General features: G+C 47.0%; 1 protein-coding gene across 1 annotated transcript; it reads right to left on the bottom strand.

Annotated features, from left to right (window-relative positions):
- Window positions 1–21,886: 21,886 nt before the first annotated feature.
- LOC310773082 (paraneoplastic antigen Ma1 homolog) lies at window positions 21,887–23,062 on the bottom strand (the record flags this gene model as incomplete). Its single annotated transcript, XM_083633001.1, has 1 exon — window positions 21,887–23,062. One exon carries the CDS (start codon window positions 23,060–23,062, stop codon window positions 21,887–21,889), a length of 1,176 nt encoding a protein of 391 aa, XP_083489127.1.
- Window positions 23,063–25,144: the final 2,082 nt, after the last annotated feature.

Genomic DNA, 25,144 nt, shown 5'->3' with positions numbered 1-25,144 from the left:
CTGACGCTGCGCCTGGATCCTGTCCACACCCAATTTCAGGCCCTGCTTGAAGCCCACGGCACAGTAGTGTGGCCATTCAGCTCTATGGCAGCACGCCCGCTCCCACACCCACATCCCCCTAGTCATTCTGCCTACCCACCCCTCGAATCCCGACTCTCTACCACCTTCCTATCCCTAGCTACAGCCCCTTTTCCCAATGAGTGAGTGAGTGAGTGTCCTAACTTTTCCAACTGATGACCCTGGCGGAGCCGCAGGCCCGGCGCTGTGGCAAAAACACACTTTATAGTCTGTATTTATATTTTACTGATTCAGTTTTCCTCTACATTCATTAGCATTTCCATATTTTGATTTTGTGTGTTTTATTTATATTACAAAGCACTTTGTAATACTCAAAGTATTCTCTAACTAAAGGGTGATTATTATTGTTATTATGAAATAAGCTTACATTTCTAGATCGCTACCATTACAAACAACCAATAGTTAAGTAATGCAAGAGTAACAGCCACAGCGCCCAGGAAATAGATGTAACTAATATTATTACTGTGGGCCTAGAATATTTGTCTTCCTGAGAGGAGCAAAAGGAGGAGGAAGAGGATCATATATGTACATGTACACAGTAGGAGACCAACCGCGCTGGAAGTGGGGAGCTGCCGGGGCTGCAGCCCCCCCTGGTGGCGGCCTCAGCCCCTGCACCTTCCTGACGCAGCCCCCCCCAGCAGCCCCACCCTCATTTGGCGAAACTTCAGTGACTGTCACAGGCATCTCTCTCTCTCTCTCTCTCTCTCTCTCTCCCCTCATTTCCCCGTGGGTGCTCTGCTCGGGGCTCTAGGCTGTGGCTGGGCGGGGTCGAGTCTCTTTACATTGATTTGATAGCAAACTCCACCCACCCGATGCCCGCTGGCGGCCCCGGGTTACAAAACGAGTTGATCAAAACATAGCCCAATCTGATTGGCTGCATGAGTCAGTGCACTCTATGTGACCCTGCTGACGTAGTGAGTAAACACACTTGTGCATTGAGCGGTATCAGAGAGAGAGTGACAGACTGACACATCTCAACACAAGTAGCCAAAACAAAATGAGGAGATTTTTGATCACAAAACCTAGTGCGTTTTCCACCACCACCAGTGCAACCGTGACGAGTAGCCTACGACTTCCAGTTCCAGGTGAGGTGTAGTGGTGTATGTTATAATGTTGGTTAAAACTTTTGATGTCTCAATCAATGTGTCTGTGTGGGTCGGTCGCTGATGCTGACGCTGTTCATGTTCTATGTTGCTGAGATGAGTGTGGTTTACAGCATGCTTCGGTCGCTTGTTCCTATTCTGTCGAACTGAAGTGGTGTGTGAAGTGTGTGTAGGTCGCTGTTAAATCTCCTATGGTGCGTTTGCGTCACTACAGCTTTATCGCTTTATCGGGGGATGGGTTGGGCGACGGGCATGCGCAAGCATGGGCACGCACTGGCACAGACAGAAATCGGCACCCCTGATTCCATTCAAGTTTTAAGACAATGTGCATTAGGCTACAAGTGCCAACTTCACGCAGCATGCTCGCACAAGGCCGCGCCGCGCAGCGCACTTTGCGTGTGCTCGCACCTCGCACGTGCACGCGCACGCGCACGCACCTCACACGTGCACGCGTGTGAGGTGCTCCTTAGTTAGTACACTCCCAAAGTCCGAGTATATGCTTCAGACCCCCTCGTGGGAGATAGCTTCCCGCGCGCCTGTAGGAGACCATTATCTATATTAGTGCTGCCTTGGACCGCTGCCACCATTCTGTCTAAAATATTGTAGTGCTGAAATCAAGAGGCACAAAAACCTCCCAAACAGTATAGGTAGGTAAGATCTTTCTTAAGCCTATCACTGAAAAGGAACCAAATTCAAACAGTTCCTCTTGGAGGTGGGGCAATGATGCAACAGTTGTGTAGATACTGTTATATGCAGTGAATTCACCAAAATGAGAATCTTCTATATGTGTGTGTAGGCCCTTTACATTATACACTACCAGTCATATGTTTTTCATTCTCTTGAAGCCATTTTGATGTATAGACAAAATATAAATATTGAAGTATTTGGCTTTCCATCTGATGATTTTTATTTTATTTGTTCAACACTTGTTTGGTCACTGCATTATTCAATTTGTTATTTATGTGTGTTATTTATGTATTTATTATTCAATTTGTTATTTATGTGTGTCTTGACAATATTTTTGATCGGGCTTCCCTGACTGTGGCTTTGCCAGACATTTCATTGTGCAGATACTCTTTTTTTATACATATATATTTTTTTACTTGTTATTTGTACTTACAGTATTGCACTTGTCGTCTGTTTTATTAATATGTGTTTGTACGTGTATGTTCTTATGGCTGCAGTGTGGGTGTTAGCCCAAGACAAATTTCCTACCCGTGGGACAATAAAGTGAGTCTTGAATCTTGAATTTATTATGCATACAGTATACACACACACACACACACACACACACACACACACACACACACACACACACGCGCACACATACAGTAACACATGTGACACATGACTTTAAAGTTTTATATTCTGAGTGAGTTATCTTTTCAACTGCCTCGCTGCGGAGGCCTTTCCACATGCTGCTGCTCACGCAGGCATAGATCAGCCGCTAAGTATGGTGAGGACAGCGGCTACCTAACCCCTGAGGCACATCATTCTGAACAGCGGCTATAACCCCTGAGGCAGATCATGCTGAACAGCGGCTACCTAACCCCTGAGGCAGATCATGCTGAACAGCGGCTACCTAACCTCTGAGGCAGATCATGCTGAACAGCGGCTACCTAACCCCTGAGGCAGATCATGCTGAACAGTGGCTACCTAACGCCTGAGGCACATCATGCTGAACAGCGGCTACCTAACCCCTGAGGCAGATCATGCTAAACAGCGGCTACCTAACCCCTGACGCAGATCATGCTGAACAGCGGCTACCTAACCCCTGAGGCAGATCATGCTGAACAGCGGCTACCTAACCCCTGATGCAGATCATGTTGAACAGCGGCTACCTAACCCCTGAGGCACATCATGCTGAACAGCAGCTACCTAACACCTGAGGCAGATCATGCTGAACAGCAGCTACCTAACCCTCATGCTGAACAGCAGCTACCTAACCCCTGACGCAGATCATGCTGAACAGCGGCTACCTAACTCCTGAGGCACATCATGCTGAACAGCAGCTACCTAACCCTCATGCTGAACAGCAGCTACCTAACCCCTGAGGCAGATCATGCTGAACAGTGGCTACCTAACTCCTGGATCATGCTGAACAGCAGCTACCTAACCCCTGAGGCAGATCATGCTGAACAGTGGCTACCAAACTCCTAAGGCACATCATGCTGAACAACAGCTACCTAACCCCTAAAAAAAAAAAAAAAAAAAAAAAACACGATTTCAGACGGAAGCCCGTCTTTATTGTCACACGAACACTACAACACATGCATGCGGCCACAACACACACTCATGCTGACGGTGGCCGGTGAAATATGTCCTCTGCATTTGACCCATCCAGGCTTGTGCTTTCCTCCAGGGGGCAGGCCAGGAGCAGTGGTCGCTTTTTCTTTCCAGCGCCCGGGGACCATCATTGGACCAACTTCAGATGTTGTCGTCACTGGTCGGATGACGATCTTCTGCATGTTTTTAGTGGGGGGTTATGTACGGAGGAACCCCATGGGGGGTACGGGGAGAACATGCAAACTTCACACAGAAAGGCCCTTTCGACGAGATAGCCCACCTGGGCAGTAGGCACTGAAGATATGGGGGGGTCACAACTCCAGCGCCCACAGCGTCCCAGGCGAGAATCAAACTCAGGACCTTCTAGCTGTGAGGCGACAGTGCTACCGACTGCGCCACCCCTGAGGCAGATCATGCTGAACAGCGGCTACCTAACCCCTGAGGCAGATCATGCTGAACAGCGGCTACCTAACCCCTGAGGCACATCATGCTGAACAGCGGCTATACTAACCCCTGAGGCATATCATGCTGAACAGCAGCTACCTAACTCCTGAGGCTGATCACTCTGAACAGCGGCTACCTAACCCCTGAGGCTGATCACTCTGAACAGCAGCTATAACTCCTGAGGCTGATCACTCTGAACAGCGGCTACCTAACCCCCTGAGGCTGATCATGCTGAACAGCAGCCACCTAACCCCTGAGGCTGATCACTCTGAACAGCAGCTACCTAACTCCTGAGGCTGATCACTCTGAACAGCGGCTACCTAACCCCCTGAGGCTGATCATGCTGAACAGCAGCCACCTAACCCCTGAGGCTGATCACTCTGAACAGCGGCCACCTAACCCCTGAGGCTGATCACTCTGAACAGCGGCTACCTAACCCCTGAGGCAGATCATGCTGAATGGCCCATTGTCAAAGCCGCGCTGTAATGCCTCATTTTCAGGTAATACATGTACACCACATCGCGCCTTTGAGTCGGAGTCTGACACCGAGTTCGGAATCTCTTTAATTCATGTGGGTTTGAGTGGAAGCTCTCTCTCCACCCCAATTACGATTTCCTGCCACTCAGTTCCCCTGACAGGCAGCCAATTACGTATTTTTTTAAAGCCTTTCCAGCGAATCCATCTTTGGCCTCGTCTGAACCCCCCCTGTCTGAAGTGCGTTAAGCTGCCGAGGTTAAATCAAAATAATTCTCCACATGCCAACACACACACACACACACACACACATACACACACACACACACACACACACACACACACACACACACAGACACGCATCTCTACCAATAGAAACACCTCCACTCTAAGTGATGCTGGTGATTGTGAGTGTCGGGGAAATGGAGGGCGAATGCTCGTTTTCTAGTATTCCCCAAAGTCTGCCGCCCCGCCACCCCGTTCTCCCAGAGAGAGTCAAATGAATTATAGCCTGTTTTCATCCCTGCTTGCTTTCTTTAATTCAGAAACCAATTACTTCAGATTTTCCACTTGAGAGAGAGAGAGAGAGAGCGAGTGGGAGAGAGAGAGAGAGAGCGGGAGAGAGGCTGTGGGAGCAGCAAATATAGAAAAAAGGGAATAAGAGGCGAGAAAAGTGCACAAAAGACAATCCGTCTTTGAATTAGTTTCATATGGAGATGCCAACAAAAGGAGAGAGCGAAGGTCGAAAAAAATTCCATGCAGTTATGTTCTCTCTCTCCATGCAGTCGGTTGCCCAAATTGCATGATGAAATATGTGCCAACGACACCAGGCGGCAGGTTTATCCACAACAAATTTATCAGAGTTTGAACATGGCACACTTATTCTGTCACCATAAAAGAAAGTACCGGTATGTTATCCAAGCTAGTTAGGATAACCTACTATTTCTCAATAAGCAAACTGTGAATACATTTTGAGGGGTGGCAGTGGCTCAGGAGGTAGGGTGGGTTGGCCATTAATCGCTTTGAATAAAAGAGGTCGGTGGTTCAATCCCCAGCTCATCCAGCGCATGTCGAAGTGTCCTTGGGCAAGATACTAAACCCCAAATTGCTGTGTGTGTGTGAATGAATGGGTGAATGTAGTATATTGTTAAAGTGTAACTTACCCCCAAAACAGCTTTTAACCAATATATATGGCTTTTGGGGTGGTGTGTGAAGAATTCTAGTAAAAATTTGAACATTTGAGACCAAATTTATAATATTCAACAATCTTTATCATTTTCAACAGCATAAGTGCCCTCTAAGGTTTCAAAGTCAACCCTGCTTTTTTTTTGCCCTCCAAAACGGTACAACCTGACATCACAGCGTAATCCCCCCTTCCCCAGTCCCCACCCATGTGCATTTTTTTTCATGTGATTATTACTGTAGTTCACGCCAGGAGAGTTGCAACATACATTCACTCCAATGGACCCGTTTTTAGCGCAAGCTCTTTAAGAGTGCAATGCATCATGGGTAATCGCCTACTGTGGCTAATGTTAGCAGCTACTTAGTTATGTTACATGGCAGTAAAACACCACTGAATGACCAAATTGATATAACATTTCGGGCAAAACCGTTTCGATACGGACCGTCAGCATTGGTTAGTTGTTTATGATGTGGCTATATTTATAATATAGCCACGTTGATACACTGTCATGAAAAAAAAGAAAAGGGGATTGGGAGGCGGGTCATAGCGTCTCTGTCGATGATTTGATTTGACAGTTCTGGGCACTGGCGTTGGCGTTGGCCAATCCTGGCATGTTCCACCCCCAAATCGATTGTGTTGTGAGTGGGTTCCAGGACGAACAGGCTCTCTGAGGCACGACCCAGTTATGTTAGAGCAGTGCGGTAAATACAATATTCCTGGAATGCGAGTTTAACAAACCAGTTACATGTCCTCTGCATTCTACATCAAATTAAGACATTACTGTTTGCTTTATTTTGTATGTTACATACTTATTGGCCAATTTATGCTAGTTTATGGGCTAGGAATTCTGCCAGGGTACAAGGGAGTATAGGCGGCCATCTTGCCTGCAGAGTTTTCAAATCAAGTAGAATACCGTTTTGCCAGAAATCTGGGGGGTAAGTCCCCCTTTAAGCGCTTTGGATAAAAGTGCTATACTTTATAAAGGCAATACATTTAACAGTCCATTTGAGCAGTGCTAGGATGAGCTTCCTGGAATGGAGGTTGGTTACATTACACACACACACAGCAACATGGTTTCTTGATTCGTTATCTCTTGTTTCTGCATGTTAGGACCCCCTCAAAAACGAGATGATTCATCTCAAGGTTTTTTTCCTATATGAATAAACTTGATATATCTGCAGAACTGGCAAAAAGAATGTTACATTATGTATGATGGCAGGACTAAATAGACATCTGACATCACTCCGGGATGGAATATCCTCCCAGGCTTTCCCCATCCTCTCACCCTGTGATCTTCACTAGGACACCCCAAACGTAACTCTGACCCTGTGATCTTCACTAGGACACCCCAAACGTAACTCTGACCCTGTGATCTTCACTAGGACACCCCAAACGTAACTCTGACCCTGTGATCTTCACTAGGACACCCCAAACGTAACTCTGACCCTGTGATCTTCACTAGGACACCCCAAACGTAACTCTGACCCTGTGATCTTCACTAGGACACCCCAAACTTAACTCTGATCCTGTGATCTTCACTAGGACACCCCAAACTTAACTCTGACCCTGTAATCTTCACTAGGACACCCCAAACTCTGACCCTGTGATCTTATAGGACACCCCAAACTCTGACCCTGTGATCTTCACTAGGACACCCCAAACTTAACTCTGACCCTGTGATCTTCACTAGTAAACCTCAAACTCTGACCCTGTGATCTTCACTAGGAAACCCCAAACGCTGACCCTGTGATCTTCACTAGTAAACCCCAAACTTAACTCTGACCCTGTGATCTTCACTAGGAAACCCCACACTCTGACCCTGTGATCTTCACTAGGAAACCCCAAACTCTGATGCAGCTCTCATCTTTCCCTCATCTATACCCTCTCTCCCTCTCCAGAGCTGGGAAGAGCCCTGAGCCATTTGAGCACAACTTCTACTCCTTTTTGTTCAAATTTGCCTCAGAGTTGCTTGTCTAAGAATACACAAGTACAATAAAAGGCCAGCCTGTTAAATCTGCTCATTTAATTTCAAGCAAAATCTTTTTTGTGATTGTGTGTGAGTGTGTGTGTGTGTGTGTGTGTGTGTGTGTATGAAGTTCCAAACGACTCAATAAACATGCGCAGCTATCGACTGAACGTGTCACACACGCATGCTTTGACACCTGTGTAGCAAAGCATCGCTTGATGTGTCATGTAGTTTCCCCATTGACTTGTAATGGTCACGCGTGTACGCGCGCGCTTACGCGCTCCGACTGCGCACCCCGCGTAAAATTACGCGTACATTTGTGCGTAATGTTACGTGTAAATGTACGCGGAAGCGCACGCATGAAGATAATAGAACAATTTTGTCGCGCGCGCACATGCACGCGGACTATGACGTGCGCAAACTACATCACGCGTGACAACAAGCTGCGTAGCACAGCTACTTACAGCGTGTACACGTGTGACCAATGTTGGATAAATTTCGTTACGCGTTCACACACACACGCGTTCGCAGTTTTTGATGCTACGCCACCGGAAGTGTATCTGCATCGCGCACAACAAAGCGCGTATATGAACGCCTCGCATAGTTAGCTTCTATCTTATTCTATTTCCATGTTTTATTTTCATCCAGTTCATGCCAGTGACCAAAATATCACCCACAAGCCCATGGCCTACATTTTAGAACATAATTCGCCCATTAATCCTCATAAACAGAATTGAAAAGTGTAATAATGGATATGAGTCGGTAAAATAGTTTTTCATGCTGTCAGGACTGTACCGTTGACCAACTTGCTTCTACCATCCAGCCGCAAGGGGTCAGTTAAACCTAACACAGCAATCCCAACACAACCTATTTATACTACAGCTGTTGGGTCTGCGTCTGTAACATGGTGTCATTCATTCACCAAATAAAATAAAATAAAACAACTAATAAAACAACTACAAAAACAGTTTTACCGACTCATGTATCCATTATTACACGTTTTAAATGCTGTTTATGAGGATTAATGGGCGATTTATGTTGTAAAATGTGGGCCCAAGGGATTGTGGGTAATCTGACCACAGAATAGACTGCGAGCGATCTTGGGACAGAAACCTGCCAGCGACATGCTGGATCAACTGGTTTGGTCACTGGCACCATCTACTGGATGAAAATGGAACATAGAAAGAAATAGAATAAAACAGAACAGAACTACGCGACGCGTTCATGTACGCGCACTGTTGTGCGCGATGCAGATACACTTCCGGTGGCGTAGCATCAAAAACTGCGAACGGGTGTGTGTGTGAACGCGTAACGAAATTTCTCCAACATTGGCCACACGTGTACACGTAGCTACGTTACGCATGTTGTTGTCACGCGTGATGTAGTTTGCGCACGTCATAGTGCGCGTACGTGTGCACGCGTGACAAAATTGACTATGTTAAGTCACGCAGGCACACACTGTCAGGATCGGGGTGAGAAGTGTGGATCTAATCGCGGGTAGTTGATGACCACGGGAAACTTGGTAGGTCTGGAGAAGCCGGGGTGCTGTGGAACTTGGTAGCTTGAAAGCTGGGAGCTGCACTGTTCGGGGTTTGGGAACAGTTGGTTGCAGGTTGCAGACGTTGCTTGAGATGGGTATGATCCTAATTTAGATTATGAATCACTGGCCAGAGCCTGCCGGAACAGGCCTTTATAGATCCGAGCATGACACCACCTGTGCTATGACATCATACCGTTTGTGACATCATCAGAGACATGACATCACCTGTGCTATGACATCACTAGCGAAAGGCATGAAAGACACTTATGAACCATGACATCATCAGTGATCGATGACATCATAGTCGGAATGATGACGTCAAAGTAGGAATGATGACGTCATCCTAACAGTACCCTCCCCTCAGGGGACGTCACCTGGCGTCCAATGAGGCCATCAAGGATGGCATCTGGGAGACAAAAAATCCGTAGGTTCTGGTGGAGGTGCTCTTCCGCAGGTGGTTAGACGCGGGTGGTTAGGCCCCAAAGGGGGTGCAGGACAGTGGAGGTGCTCCGCCCTAATACAGGATATCGAAGCCATAGATGGACCGATACGTGGATAGAACCTCCACCGGGTCCGGTGGATCCTCTGGGACCGGCCATCCCCCGGGGCACGATCCAAACATGGGAGGCTGGGGACCATCAAAAGGGTCAAATGCCGCCGTCTCCGAAGGCAGAGCCGCAGGGGGATCTGACACAGCGAGGCCTGCCCTCCCGACCTGTAGTTTGGGGAGGTCACCCACCGTCTCCTCCTTTAAACGCCTCTTATTTCTTCTTGCTCTTGACCGAGGGCTGACGACACTACGGGAGCCTCCCAGCATGAGTTGTTGGTCCAGCATGAGTTGTTGGTCAAGGACAGGAATTGGCTGCTGCCGGGGTACGGGTTCAGACTCGGCGAGGGGAAGGTCCACAGGTCGTGCCTCAGGTACAGGTTCAGACTCGGCGAGGGGCAGGTCCACAGGTTGTGCCTCAGGTTGTGCCTCAGGGCCAGCAGACTCGGAGGCCCCCTGCGGGGGGACGGAGCCGATCTGCAGGCAGCGATTGAACTTCCCAATGAGACGGTCGACAGTCCTCTCCAACTCGTTAACCCTCTTGGAGACACACTGCCACTCCTGGGTCCTGCAGGGAGCGCTACCCAACCGTACAGATCTTTCGGCTGGACACGTAGAGTCTTGATTCACTGAGAGTACCACGGGCCGGCGAGCGGTGGGACCACTTACTGGACGCCGGGAGCAGGAGGAGAGGTAATGCCCGGCTCGGCCACAGTACAGGCAGCTCCGGGTGTCCAAACGGCGCTGCCTCTCCTCAGGTGTGATGCGAACCCTGCCGGTCAGATCACGGTACAGATGGCTGCTGGGACTCGAATGTGGCTGCCCCTGCTCTGGGATGACGCGAACTCCCCCCCAGAATATGCCCTTAGCAGCTGGAGGCGGCCGAGAGGCAGAGCTAGAAGCAACGGCCGCTGTGGACGGGGGAGTGGCAGGTCTGGAGACCTCCGGAACGGCGGCGCGCTCGGAAACTGGGGCAGGGGGGGCAGAAGGCTGCGGAATGGGACCCTGGGGGCCTAGCCCGTCGAGACGATCTAGCCGGCCAATCAAGAGGGCGTGTCGATCAGCGGCTTCGGAAGCCAGAGCCTGGATTGTGCTAAGCAGGAGGGCGTGCCGATCATCAGCCTCTTTTAGAGAAGAAGGCACAAGACGAAAAAGGTCTCGCAGAATAGAGGCCTGCTCTCGCTGAGTTGCCTGCAAGTCTTCGAGCGTGATAGGATGGGGGGAGATATCAGGGTGAGTGGAGATATCCAGCTGACCCCCAGCTGAAGCGACCGGCCGGGTAACTGGCCTCTCGGGGGCTTCCTCCTTGATTGGGGTACCCGCTAAATCCATCTCAGAGTGGCTCACACTCTGAAACTCATACCTGCCCAGGAAGTTCGCCAGGCGAACTTTCTGGGTGTCAAGCAGGAAGCTTGGAGCGGCCAGCGGGAAAGCTGGCGTCTCAGGGTCTTCCTCCTTGATTGGGGGGAGAAATTTGCCCGCTAGATCCATTTCTGAGTGATTCATACTGTCAGGATCGGGGTGAGAAGTGTGGATCTAATCGCGGGTAGTTGATGACCACGGGAAACTTGGTAGGTCTGGAGAAGCCGGGGTGCTGTGGAACTTGGTAGCTTGAAAGCTGGGAGCTGCACTGTTCGGGGTTTGGGAACAGTTGGTTGCAGGTTGCAGACGTTGCTTGAGATGGGTATGATCCTAATTTAGATTATGAATCACTGGCCAGAGCCTGCCGGAACAGGCCTTTATAGATCCGAGCATGACACCACCTGTGCTATGACATCATACCGTTTGTGACATCATCAGAGACATGACATCACCTGTGCTATGACATCACTAGCGAAAGGCATGAAAGACACTTATGAACCATGACATCATCAGTGATCGATGACATCATAGTCGGAATGATGACGTCAAAGTAGGAATGATGACGTCATCCTAACACACACACACGTTGCTGCACGTGTGTCCTTGAATATTGACTTTGATAGGACCCCATAGTGTGTGTGTGTGTGTGTGTGTGTGTGTGTGTGTGTGTGTGTGTGTGTGTGTGTGTGTGTGTGTGTGTGTGTGTGTGTGTGTGGCTACCTTCCACTCGGGCCAGCTCTGGTTTGCCAGGCTATGGAGATTTCCTTACTGTATAGTGCTAGTGTTCGCCTGTTGTAATGTGTAGCTGGTTTTATAGGAGCTGAGAGAAGGGAAACGGGAAATGGATTAGAATTACTTTTACCATGGTCTGGGTGAATACTCAATTCTGATTGGCTGCAGGGTGTCCATTCATTTGTGATAATGTACTAGCTAAGTAGTTCCAGGCAAATGGTCTGTTCACCATTCATATCAATGCGCCATGGTCTCGACAGAGCCATTTCAGCTCTATACCACCGTTAAGGGTTAATATGGCACTTTTATAAGTTTAGAAAAAGAAATAGTCGGTCAAAGTAACTATTTAGATTGCCCCTGTGTGCTCAGTTTATCAAAATAACGGCTATTTAGAAATCTGTCGTTTTCGGAGATGTTGTAATGTCAGCTGACAGAAGCCGGCTCTCAGCTGTCAACTGTCAAACCAGCTCTGTTTATAACTTTGCAGAAAGCCAGCCAGGCGCTTTGCAAGAGCGCGCACTGCCTGTATCACTGATACAAATCAAGTCGAAGGGGAAAAAGACGAGATCAACAAAAAGAAAACAACAAAACGCGCCACTTACGTCTATAAGACCCGCAGATGTTAACGTAATTCCCTGGAATGCGAGTTTAACCAGGCAGTTACATGGCTTTGCATTCTTAGACATTGCCGTTTGCTTTATTTTGTATGTTACATACAATTGGCCAAATTATTAGTTAGTTTACGGGCTAGAAATTCTGCCAGGTGTAGGCACTAAACAGCCATTTTCTCCAATGATAATCTTGAGCAGCCGAGGGGACTGTTTTGTCTCGCCGGTTCTCAACTCATATCCAAGGTTATGAAAACTAGATTTCGATTGCAAAATGCATGAAAATATAAATGAATGGTCTTATTTTGTTTCTTTGGCAAGTGATCATATAAGCGGGTTAAAGGAGAATTTCGTTTTTTTTTAACCTGGACCCATCTCCTGGCATTAATTATGATTTGACCACTCACCAAGTGATGTCCGCGGCGTTTCTGGCCGTCCTAGCGTTGTTTTGAGATCAATAGCGTCCAAGTCAGTTGTAAAATGGAGCTGATTTGGGGCCAAGTGTGAGCCTGTCTTTCCTGCATCTAAATCGCTATTTTTATTCCCGTTTTCCCCAAATATCGTCATAATCTGATATTTCGCCCCAGGCCATTTCCTGGAGTCGCACAGGGATCAAATTACCTCAAATGTGATCTCGGTCACCAAGTCTCGTGAAGTCCCGCGATACTTTCCTGCCGACTGGCCAACGACAGGTAGGACGCTTTGCGGTGGTGGTTTTAGCGTAACCTATGTGGGGTTTGGCGTAACCTATGTGGGATTCGAAATAACGAAGGTTATGCCAAACCCCACATAGGTTACGCTAAAACCACCACCGCAAAGCGTCCTACCTGTCATGGCCAGTCGGCAGGAAAGTATCGCGGGACTTCACGAGACTTGGTGACCGAGATCATGTTTGAGGTAATTTGATCCCTGTGCGACTCCAGGAAATGGCCTGGGGCGAAATATCACTGTGGTGGATGTTGAGGGATCAGATTATGACGATATTTGGGGAAAACGGGAATAAAAATAGCGATTTAGATGCAGGAAAGACAGGCTCACACTTGGCCCCAAATCAGCTCCATTTTACAACTGACTTGGACGCTATTGATCTCAAAACAACGCTAGGACGGCCAGAAACGCCGCGGACATCACTTGGTGAGTGGTCAAATCATAATTAATGCCAGGAGATGGGTCCAGGTTAAAAAAAAACTAAATTCTCCTTTAATGCACGATGAGGTGACCATTGGATGACGAGGTGTCCATTGGACTTCGTGGAGGCAACCATCCTCGGCTTCGCCTCGGACGGTTCACGCCTCCACGTTGTCCAATCATTTCTGATAATGGACACCTCGTCGTGCATTAACCCTTACATGTATGCAAGGCAGATTACAAAAAAGACAAGATACAGATCAGATACAGACAGATAGATAGATAGATAGATAGATAGATAGATAGATAGATAGATAGATAGATGTTTGTATTGTGGGGATAGTGAGTGGAGCAGCAGCTGTGGGCGAGAGATATTTCCCAGAAATGGAGATCTAATGCACAGCTGGCAGAGAGCCAGGGGTTGTTTTGCAGATAATTAGATACTGTTCTATTGTCAGTGTTGAGTGTGAGAAATAGAGAGGCAGCGTCGCAATTTCACACACACACACACACACACACACACACACACACACACACACACACACACACACACACACACACACACATGCGCGCACACACACACACACACAAACACACACACAGACACACAAACACACACACAGACGCACACACACACAGCCAATGACGCAGCCTATCGTTTTACTAACACAATATTTCAATGAAGCACTCAATAACGAAACATGGGAAATTGCAGATTGGGAAATTGAATCCTACAAAAGTCTGTAGTGACATGTCTGTCGCACCCCCAACCCCCCCACCACCACCACCACCACCATCGTGTGGACCAAAGCAGCTCAAAAGGCAATAGTATACAAAGTGAAAAAAATGGGGAGCTACTTGGAGTTTTTTAGGCAATATTTAATGCGAAGTAATATATCTGTGTACAAGCAGTTACAAAACTGAATATATCTTCAATGTACTACGGGCAAACAAAACGCAACGCGTTTCAACCACGCAGGTCTTCCTCAGGCAGTGTTAGCTGAAACGTTGCGTTTGGTTTGGCCGTAGTACATTGAAGATATATTCTGTTTTGTAACTGCTTGTACACAGATATATTACTTCGCATTAAATATTGCCTAAAAAACTCCAAGTAGCTCCCCATTTTTTTCACTTTATAAGCATTTTACGAAATATCTATGGGAAAATAAATGGCGGAAGAAAATCTCTGGTACAGTGCTGAAGCAGGAAGTGATGTTCCACTTTGGCTCTCTATTAGAGACAGACATGTCTAGTGAAGAGCTAAAATATCACCATGCTAGATACTGGAAGAATCATTAAAACTATACTTTGGCATTTTATGACTTTTTAGCGTTTGTCGGTTAAATGTCTTTGCTTGTAACCCCATCCTCCATCACTGATCAGTTGAAAATGCAGGTTTGGATAGCTGGGGAGGTATAGGCTACAGTAAAAATTGTACTAATTTCCCTCATAGGGCTCTATCTTCCCAACGGCGGTAATTTTGCGTTAGCGCCCGTTTTGCGCTGGAATAGCGCAGCGCAAAGCCCTAATTGTGGGCGTGTCGGCCCGCTGCGTCATCTCGGCGCACATCTCCGTATAGGCATGTTTATGCCCAAAAGCATTGTGGAGGTGTGGTCATGCCCATAAAACCACAGTGTCACATCAGCAGCTTCCTCCTTCACTGAGAGGGACTAGAGTGAGAGAGAAAAGATAGCCTAGATGGAGAGAGATGTGAGGCTGTCATGCATAGAAATCAAATAACGTGCTCATGCCCACCTGTGAATCACCTGTGTATTATTGCCATTTCACATGCTGAAAAAGGGCTGCTGCCCAAACGTCTGTATGCTTATTCCTTTTTGGGCTCTTTTCTATCTCGGCTGCGGTAATATACTGCAGGCGTAATTACGCAGCGTACTGAGAGTCGCGATGAGTGATGCTGCTCTATTTGAAGAAGTTGAATTTCGTTCCACCAGCACACATTTTATTAATCAGCTATTTTCTATTAATTTCTATTTATATATAGGCCACATCAAATCCCACCAATTTAGTCTGTCATTTTCCCCTTGGCGCACATAAAGACACATGCTTCCGTCACTGTCTGCTTGATGGCGAGAGGGACTTCAGCTGCCATCCACGCTGTGGAGAAGCTGGTCTTACATGCGTGCAATTGCAGGGAAAGAGGTTACTGTACTGGCCGGACACGTGTTGTGCGAAAAAATGATGCGTTTTGAATTGGATTAGGGGAACGAGGGTCTGGCGGGGCGGGAGTCTGTGTGCGCCGGATGCTGGAAGGGGGTCTTCCCCGAGAAGGTGGGAGCTGGACGGGTATGCAGGCTTGGTGGTGGGGTGGGTGTGGGTCGGTGCCCTGGGTGTTTTGGGCCAGCCAGGGTGGGGAGAGGCAGCTTGGCACAACACCGTCACAACTTTCTCAAAAGCAATCTATTGTTATGTAACCCTTTTTCACCATAGGCTCGTTATATGAGGAATACTTTATATTTCGTAATAAAGCATCAAACCCCTTTAATCAACAGTACTAAGTAAAATGGTGAAAGAGCCACCTCCATGTGTGATAAACAAGTCTAGGGTTAATTATAATTCTCACACTTAGAAATGACCATGAAAGGCCAGTAGAACAACCTGGGTGTTAATACCCCAATAGAATATTAATATGGAAATGTGAGTTACCTTATTCACGTATTCTACCTTTAATGAGAAATAACAAGACAACCACACAGTATCTCAGTTTCTTGATATTGTTTAACTGAATGAATGGGTGGAATGAATGAATTATTATTCACATCAAAAATACAACCCAACACTATGAAAATAAAATAGATAAACCCCAAATGTCAATTTAGTTACCCGATTATTTTGAGTGCACTCTGTTCCTATTTTACGGTAGTTCTATTCTAAGCAAGCTTGCATTGGTTCGTTGGCGCGCTTAGTTGGAGCTCAGGAGAAACTTGAAAGCAACAGATTACCTCCACGTGCAGAGAAGGCCAATGGGAAATCCTCTTCACGTCACAGAACGGTAGTTGGTGACCCAACCACCTGACACGGAACCGATCCTATCTCCCGTCCACACACAGCAGAGATGAGTAGAGCAGGGGATCCCTGTTCAGCGCGGGGCCACAGCTCACGTTGTCTCATGCCTCCCCGTCTGTGCAGGCAGGTGACGAACACCGAGTTTCTCCCCTCAATGGTGCAGCAGCGGCAGCTAAACAATCCCAGTCACGGAGTTTTGCAGCTGACTCGCTCCACAGTAAGAGTTAGAAAAGCACTCTGTACTTCGGCAGAAACGACAGTCACCAACACGCACGCTTTAGACTGATATCTCTTCACAGTAAGAAGAAATCACTTTCCCTCTCAGGAGGACAGTCCCGAACATGCACGCGTGTAGACCAATCTCTCTCCACGGCAAAGAAAGCACTCTTTTCCTCGGCAAAGACGACAGTCCCGATCTCACGCCCGTCAGGCACGTTAACAGAAACGCTACTGTACTTTACAGTTCAATTAAATCAAACAAAACCGCGACGGCGAGTACTTGTGTAGGTTCCTCTCGGCTTTTCCCCTATTCCCCGTTTCTTCCTCGTTAGTCTCCTCCCCCTCGTTCAATACTTTTCCACGTCTCAGGACCTCCCCTCGCCAACCCAATAACCAGCCTTGTAATCGGCCAAGTGTTCCTCAGGTAACCATGACAACTATTACTTGTGATTCCAAGACAGCAATCAACAATTTAACCCTTTGAAGTATAGTATAAAGAAAACAACAAAATACTCAGCAGTAACAGACTGTGATATAAACAAATAATGCATGGTTAGAAACCAGGGTATTACACTCTTCCCCCACCAAAATAGGCATGTCCCCATGCCTCATAGGCAAACAACAAATTAAATTCGAGTGTAATGTCATCAAAAGATAAACCAGTTAGGTTACACGACCTGTTATCCATTTGTACATAGTGGTAACATATCTCACAACAGGGACAGACACTATACTAGGAACTCCAGGTGTGTCATAAGTCAGTCTCGTGGGAGGTCTCTTTAGTCTCTGAGAGTGTCTTGGCTCAGGTTCTGCAGATCCATCCTCAAGTTCTTTCTCAGTCCTTTCCGGGGGTTGAGTCCCTTGACTAGAGTCTCCTTCTTCCTTATCAGGTTCTCTTTCCTCTACATCAGATTCTTTTTCCTCTTCATCAGATTCTTTTTCCTCTTCATCAGATTCTTTTTCCTCTTCATCAGATTCTTTTTCCTCTTCATGTTCCGACATCACTTCTGACTGTTCAGTGGTCGCATTCCACACTACATCCAAGTCCAAACTGAAGGGTTCTGACATCTCTTCTCCAGTTCGTTCTTTAGTGTCATCAACATGTAGATCATACCATGCTCCCATCTCTTCATTTTCGGAGTCAGTGCAGTCATTAGTGTCAAGAAGAACATGTGACTTCTCGTTCTCTTCTCCAGACTTCTCATCATTTCTTCCAGTCCCTCCAACCTCTGTGTTACTCTTGTCCTGCCCTCTCTTTCTTCTTCGCCTCAGGGTTCTTTTATTTGGAGTTAGTTCTGTGTCAGGCTGTATCTCCAGTCTTACACTCCGTCTGAGAGGTAGAAGGTGATTGCGATGGAGGATCTTAATTGGGCCATCTCCATCTTTGGGCTTCAGCCGGAACACAGGGAGATTCGGCATTTGACTCACAACAATGTAGGGCGTGGACGCCCACCGGTCAGCCAGCTTATGTTTTCCTTTCAGTCCTAAGTTTCTTATGAAAACGCTATCACCAGGCATGAGTTGGGAGTAGCAGATTTTCTGGTCATATCTCCGCTTATTGTTTTTGTTTTGCTTGCCGGCTGTGGATTCTGCAAGTTCATACGCTGCCTGCAACTCCTTCCTCATGTCAGACACATACTTGAGATATGTTTTCTGTGGTGTGCCATCACTGGATGTTCCAAAACACAGGTCCACTGGCAACCTTGCTTCACGCCCAAACATTAGGAAGTACGGCGAATAACCAGTGGCCTCATTGGGAGTGCAATTATAAGAGTGAACGAGGTGTCCAATGTGTTGACTCCACTTGTTCTTTCTGTCGGCATCCAGTGTTCCCAGCATGTCTAACAATGTCCTATTAAATCTCTCAGGCTGGGGATCTCCCTGAGGATGATATGGTGTAGTCCTTGACTTTTCAACTCCAAGCATATTCAGCAAATCGTGAATAAGTCGACTCTCGAAGTCTCTTCCTTGATCACTATGCATTCTCTTTGGCAGCCCGTAGTGAAGAAAATATTTCTCCCACAACACTTTTGCCACCGTGGAGGCTTTTTGATCTCTCGTCGTGAAGGCTTGAGCGTAGCGTGTATAGTGATCAGTAATGACGAGAACATTTTGTGTGTTTCTTGAATCTGGTTCGATGGACAAAAAGTCCATACATACAAGGTCCAGTGGTCCATCACTCTGCATATGAGACAGTGGAGCAACTCTCTTGGGCAAAGTCTTTCTCTGTATACAACGCACACAGGACTTGCAGTAGTCCTCAACTTCTGACTTCATGCGTGGCCAGTAAAACCGATCTTTAATTAAGCCATATGTCTTGTCAAATCCCAAATGACCTGAATCATCGTGCAACGATGTCATCACCATCTTCCTGTACTTCTCTGGCAGGACCATCTGAGAGCGGCAGGGTTTTCTTTGTGGATGGGTGATTCGGTACAAGACTTCTTGTTTAAACTTCAATTTGTCTCTCTCTTTCATGAGCAAAGGAACAGCAGGGTGCTCTCTCTTGTTGATTTTTGTAACATCACCATGCTTGAGAGCTGACCACACTCCACCAATGCCTGGATCCTCCTGTTGAGCATCTGACAGCTCAGTAGCACTCAAAACTGGCATCTCCTTGACACTCAGAGTTGACAGATTGCAGTAGGCTTGGGGGATAGCATGCATAGAGCCCCCCAGATGGTCAATTGCTCTACCACGATATGGTTTTCTCGGTCTGATCACAGTAGACATCTGGCACATTGCTCTCACGCCTGCTGCAGGAATATCTCTCCAATCCTGTTCTTTTTTAGATTTGGGGTGTGGGCGACGAGATAGAGCATCCGCGTCGATGTTCTGGTTTCCTGGCCTGTACCTGAGACTGAAGTCATACGTAGACAATGCAGCAAGCCAGCGGTGACCCGTAGCATCCAGCTTGGCAGACGTCAACACGTATGTCAATGGGTTGTTGTCTGTCCTCACCTCGAATTTTGCTCCATACAAGTAGTCGTGTAGTTTGTCCACCACGGCCCACTTTAATGCCAAGAATTCGAGTTTATGAGCGGGATAATTGCACTCAGACGGGCTTAGGCTTCGACTGATGAAAGCAACCGGTCTCAGCCCTTCTCCTTGGTCTTGGTACAAAACGCCTCCTAAACCTTCTCGGCTAGCATCCACATGTAGCACATACGGCAGCTGTGGGTTGGCAAACACCAGCACGGGAGCTTCAGTGAGGCTTTGTTTCAGTCTCTCAAAGGCCACGTCACATTTCTCCTCCCACCGGGACCCAAAAGGCTCAGAGAGTTTGAAATATTCCTTGTCCTGTTTTGCATCTGTCTTTTTCCCTTTCTTAACTGGTGGAAGGTAGCCAGACAATAGTTGATTTAAAGGATAAGCCACTTTGGAGTAGTCTTTCACGAAGCGTCTGTAGTATCCACAGAACCCAAGAAATGACCGCAAAGCAGTCACTGTATCTGGTCGGGGCCATGTAGCAACAGCTTCGATCTTCGCTGGATCTGTGGCTACTCCATCTTGGGATATGATGTGTCCCACATAGGTCACTGACGGCTGACAAAACTGACATTTGTCCAGTGAGAGTTTGAGACCTTCATCTTCCAAGCAGCCGAGAACCTTCAACAACCTTTCCTCGTGCTCTTCAAGCGTGGCTCCGAACACGATGAGATCGTCCAGGTACACCAATACCTCCAGCAGATTCATATCTCCAACAGTTTGTTCCATGATACGCTGAAAGGTTGCCGGTGCTCCTGAAACTCCTTGTGGCATTCTTTCAAATTGATAAAATCCAACCGGGCAGATGAAAGCCGTTTTTTCTTTGTCGGACTCCTCCATGGGCACTTGATAGTATCCGCTTCGGAGGTCGAGCACACTAAACCACTTGCTTCCATTGAGACAGGTCAGAGCATCTTCAATGCGTGGAACGGTGTATTGATCTGGGATTGTGCGTCTGTTTAACGTCCTGAAATCCACACACATCCTTATTTTCCCAGTTTTCTTCCTCACAACCACTATGGGTGAGGCATAAGGACTTCGTGACTCTGCGATGACGCCAGCTTCCTTCAGCTTTGACAAGTGCTCTCTCACTGCCTCCACATCAGCAGGTGCCAGGCGACGAGATCTCTCCCTGAAAGGTTTGTCTTCTGTGACCCTGATTGTGTGTTTAGTGCTCTTACTGCAGCCCACATCGAACTCTTGAGTAGAGAAGACTTCTCTACGTTCCATCATTTTCTGCACCAGCCTCTCCTTCCACTCGGTCGGTACTGGTGAATCACCGAAGTTGAAGGAGGTTGGTGTCAGTTCTTCAGCTTTGACAGACTCAGCCTCTCTCTTCACAGGAGGCGGAGACACTACATCAACAGGAAACAGGTGAGCAATCTGCATCCCTCTTCTCAATGTGACTTCTCTTGCTGACATATTTCTGATTATCACAGTGATTCTTTTAGACATCACGACTGTAGATGCCTGCATCTCCGGTCTCACCAGGAGCTCATCTGGAAACTGTGGTGCCTCATCAGGATCGTCAGGTGAGTCAACGAGAATAGCTTGAGTGTTTGGTGTTCCAGGGAATTTTGGTACACCAGTGACTCTGGCTACTCCTCCAGGACATAACGTAACAGGTCTGTGTTGTGAGAACCACACAGTTCCTCTCTTGTGGCTATCAGCATCAGGGGGGAGTTCTGGCAGCTCCTCAAATGCCTTTTTAAAAGCGGGATGAACGTGGTTTGCACTCAAAAAGTTTTCACCTCCCTTTTCTTTGCAGCTCTTCAGAAGTCGTCTGACTGTAGGTGTGTTTGTACCAACGAGTATGCTGGCTTCACCCCTCACGACTGGATCAGGACAGACCAACACAAGTGCAGCAATGGTCTCAGTCACTCCTACGTCAGCCTCCAAAAACTCCAGCTTAAGTGACAAATAGCCATCATAGGGGTAGTCAGCAGGACTTAGACCCCATATCTGCAAGACACTGATAGGTGTCAATGGCAGGTGTGTCAAATATCTGTTGTAGAAGGATCTGTACAGCAAAGTCACTTGAGACCCAGTATCGAGTATTGCTTTAGCATAAATGCCTTCAATCTGCAATGGTACAGCGGAGCTTGGACCCACCAAGCCTTCAGGTATGATGTCATCCACTCTCTCATTTGTGTTGCTGCACTTGGTGGAACGTGTGTTCACTAAGGGGACGCCAGGCCGTTCCTCTACTGAGCCCCCCTGTAGTTTTCCGTCTTCCTTGTCAGTTTGATGAGGCGTTGGTTCACCTTCTTGAGGTTTTCTTCTCCCTCACATTCTCTACTGAAGTGTCCATCCTCGCCACATCTGTAGCAAAAGATTCCAGGTCGATTGCTATCATTGGCAACCCCCTGTGGAGTGTCATTCCTCTTGTATTTAGTCTTTGCAGGGGTTTCAGACTTTTTACTTTGAGTGTCAGGTCTCACTGCAACTGTAGCGGATTTAAGACAAGTCATTTCAGCTTTCATCACACTGATTTCTCTTTTCAGCTGTTCCATTTCAGGGCTGACATTAGTATCTAGAGTAGGAGCAGGAATGAGAGTCACAGCCTTAGACATCACTGCAGTCTTGGCAGCACTTCTACTTTGAAGCATATCCTCTTCCTCCCTGACCTCCCTCAGTAGCTCAGTGAAGGTCGGTGGTGGTCGCAGTTTGTATGTCATGCGGATGCGAAGAGCAATCATGTCCTGGGACAACGCACCTCTCACAATCTGTTCAATGCGAAGCCGGTTCATATGATACAACTCGATCCCTCCTTTCCTTAGCACACAGTGTAGCAATTTATCCAGTCGAAGCAGGTAGGTGGACAACTTTTCCCCTTCACTTTGGTATGTCTGTCTGAATCTGTACATCAGATCGGATGCATTTTCAGTAGTTCCAAAAGCTGTTTCCAGAGCTTGCATATAGTCGTATGAGGTAGCAGTGGGGTTCTGGGCTTTGAGGAACCGCACTATATCAGCAGCAGAACCTTTCAGACTTTCCACAATTCTCTGTTTCTTTACATTGTCACTGCATTGCCACTCTTGCATCAAATGGGTTGTTTGCTCCGCCCATGGATCGTACTCCTCCTCCCCGCTGGGGGTAGGTTTCAAACCCGAAAACATGCGGAGCTTTCTGTAGCTTTGACTCTCAGCTGGCACATTTTGACATTTGTCCACCAGAGAACTTATGGCACTGATCAGCTGGGTGTTTACATCAAGTGGTGAAGATGAGGGGTTCAGCAGACCTTTAACATCAGCAACAGTCTTTCCTTCATTCTTGAGAAATGACAGCAACTTGGCCTGAAACTCTTCTTCCGCCACAACAGGGGTGATGGTGCTCACTGGCCAATGGACACCCTCTCCAATCCCCACCCAGTCAGGCATGACATGCTTAGTAACGTCAATAGATGTCTCAATTAGCACAAAATGTGTTTTAGAAAGTGTATCTAGGCTGCGATCAATTACCTTAGATTTTCCTAACACTTTAACCAGATCCAAAGCCTGATATAAATCATCATTTGTGACACCATTGGCAACATCACTTAAGACCACTGCCATTTCAGAAGGCACATGTTTGTTTTTACACCAAGCTTCAATCTCAGCAGCATCCATTTTGTACACTCAGAATAGTAGAACAACCAAAAAAAAATCTGTTTTGACAGTAGATACACAATGACCATTAGTAACCAAACTCACAAATTCCAGCAAATAATAATCAAAAATCCCGGACGAGCCCCCAAATGTAACCCTTTTTCACCATAGGCTCGTTATATGAGGAATACTTTATATTTCGTAATAAAGCATCAAACCCCTTTAATCAACAGTACTAAGTAAAATGGTGAAAGAGCCACCTCCATGTGTGATAAACAAGTCTAGGGTTAATTATAATTCTCACACTTAGAAATGACCATGAAAGGCCAGTAGAACAACCTGGGTGTTAATACCCCAATAGAATATTAATATGGAAATGTGAGTTACCTTATTCACGTATTCTACCTTTAATGAGAAATAACAAGACAACCACACAGTATCTCAGTTTCTTGATATTGTTTAACTGAATGAATGGGTGGAATGAATTAATTATTATTCACATCAAAAATACAACCCAACACTATGAAAATAAAATAGATAAACCCCAAATGTCAATTTAGTTACCCGATTATTTTGAGTGCACTCTGTTCCTATTTTACGGTAGTTCTATTCTAAGCAAGCTTGCATTGGTTCGTTGGCGCGCTTAGTTGGAGCTCAGGAGAAACTTGAAAGCAACAGATTACCTCCACGTGCAGAGAAGGCCAATGGGAAATCCTCTTCACGTCACAGAACGGTAGTTGGTGACCCAACCACCTGACACGGAACCGATCCTATCTCCCGTCCACACACAGCAGAGATGAGTAGAGCAGGGGATCCCTGTTCAGCGCGGGGCCACAGCTCACGTTGTCTCATGCCTCCCCGTCTGTGCAGGCAGGTGACGAACACCGAGTTTCTCCCCTCAATGGTGCAGCAGCGGCAGCTAAACAATCCCAGTCACGGAGTTTTGCAGCTGACTCGCTCCACAGTAAGAGTTAGAAAAGCACTCTGTACTTCGGCAGAAACGACAGTCACCAACACGCACGCTTTAGACTGATATCTCTTCACAGTAAGAAGAAATCACTTTCCCTCTCAGGAGGACAGTCCCGAACATGCACGCGTGTAGACCAATCTCTCTCCACGGCAAAGAAAGCACTCTTTTCCTCGGCAAAGACGACAGTCCCGATCTCACGCCCGTCAGGCACGTTAACAGAAACGCTACTGTACTTTACAGTTCAATTAAATCAAACAAAACCGCGACGGCGAGTACTTGTGTAGGTTCCTCTCGGCTTTTCCCCTATTCCCCGTTTCTTCCTCGTTAGTCTCCTCCCCCTCGTTCAATACTTTTCCACGTCTCAGGACCTCCCCTCGCCAACCCAATAACCAGCCTTGTAATCGGCCAAGTGTTCCTCAGGTAACCATGACAACTATTACTTGTGATTCCAAGACAGCAATCAACAATTTAACCCTTTGAAGTATAGTATAAAGAAAACAACAAAATACTCAGCAGTAACAGACTGTGATATAAACAAATAATGCATGGTTAGAAACCAGGGTATTACAGTTACCTCACACCACAAACCTGTATGGTCGGGAATTATGTAGCCTAATAAAACCATGATGAATGAATTCTCATTTTTAAATCAAGGTGTGTTTTTTCTGCAATGTAGGCTATAGTTGAAAATCAACGTGGCATTCCGAGGAGAGAAGAGTGTGTGCAGGCGCGAGTGGAGAGTGACATCCATGCAGTGCGTAAATTGATCCAAGCAAGGATTTCCTGCACTGTATGGAGATGTGGAGACTGTCTGCGCTCAGGCGTACGTCTGCGTTAAAATTGAGAGCACCCAAGGCGATTTTTTCTAATACATTGCGCTGGAACGCCTATTTTGGAACGGGCAA

The sequence above is a fragment of the Poromitra crassiceps genome (genome assembly GCF_964638095.1).
Source record: "Poromitra crassiceps genome assembly, chromosome: 3".
NCBI lineage: Eukaryota > Metazoa > Chordata > Actinopteri > Beryciformes > Melamphaidae > Poromitra > Poromitra crassiceps.
The sequence above is the reverse complement of the archived record's forward strand: the minus strand, read 5'-3'. Positions and strand labels throughout refer to the sequence as shown.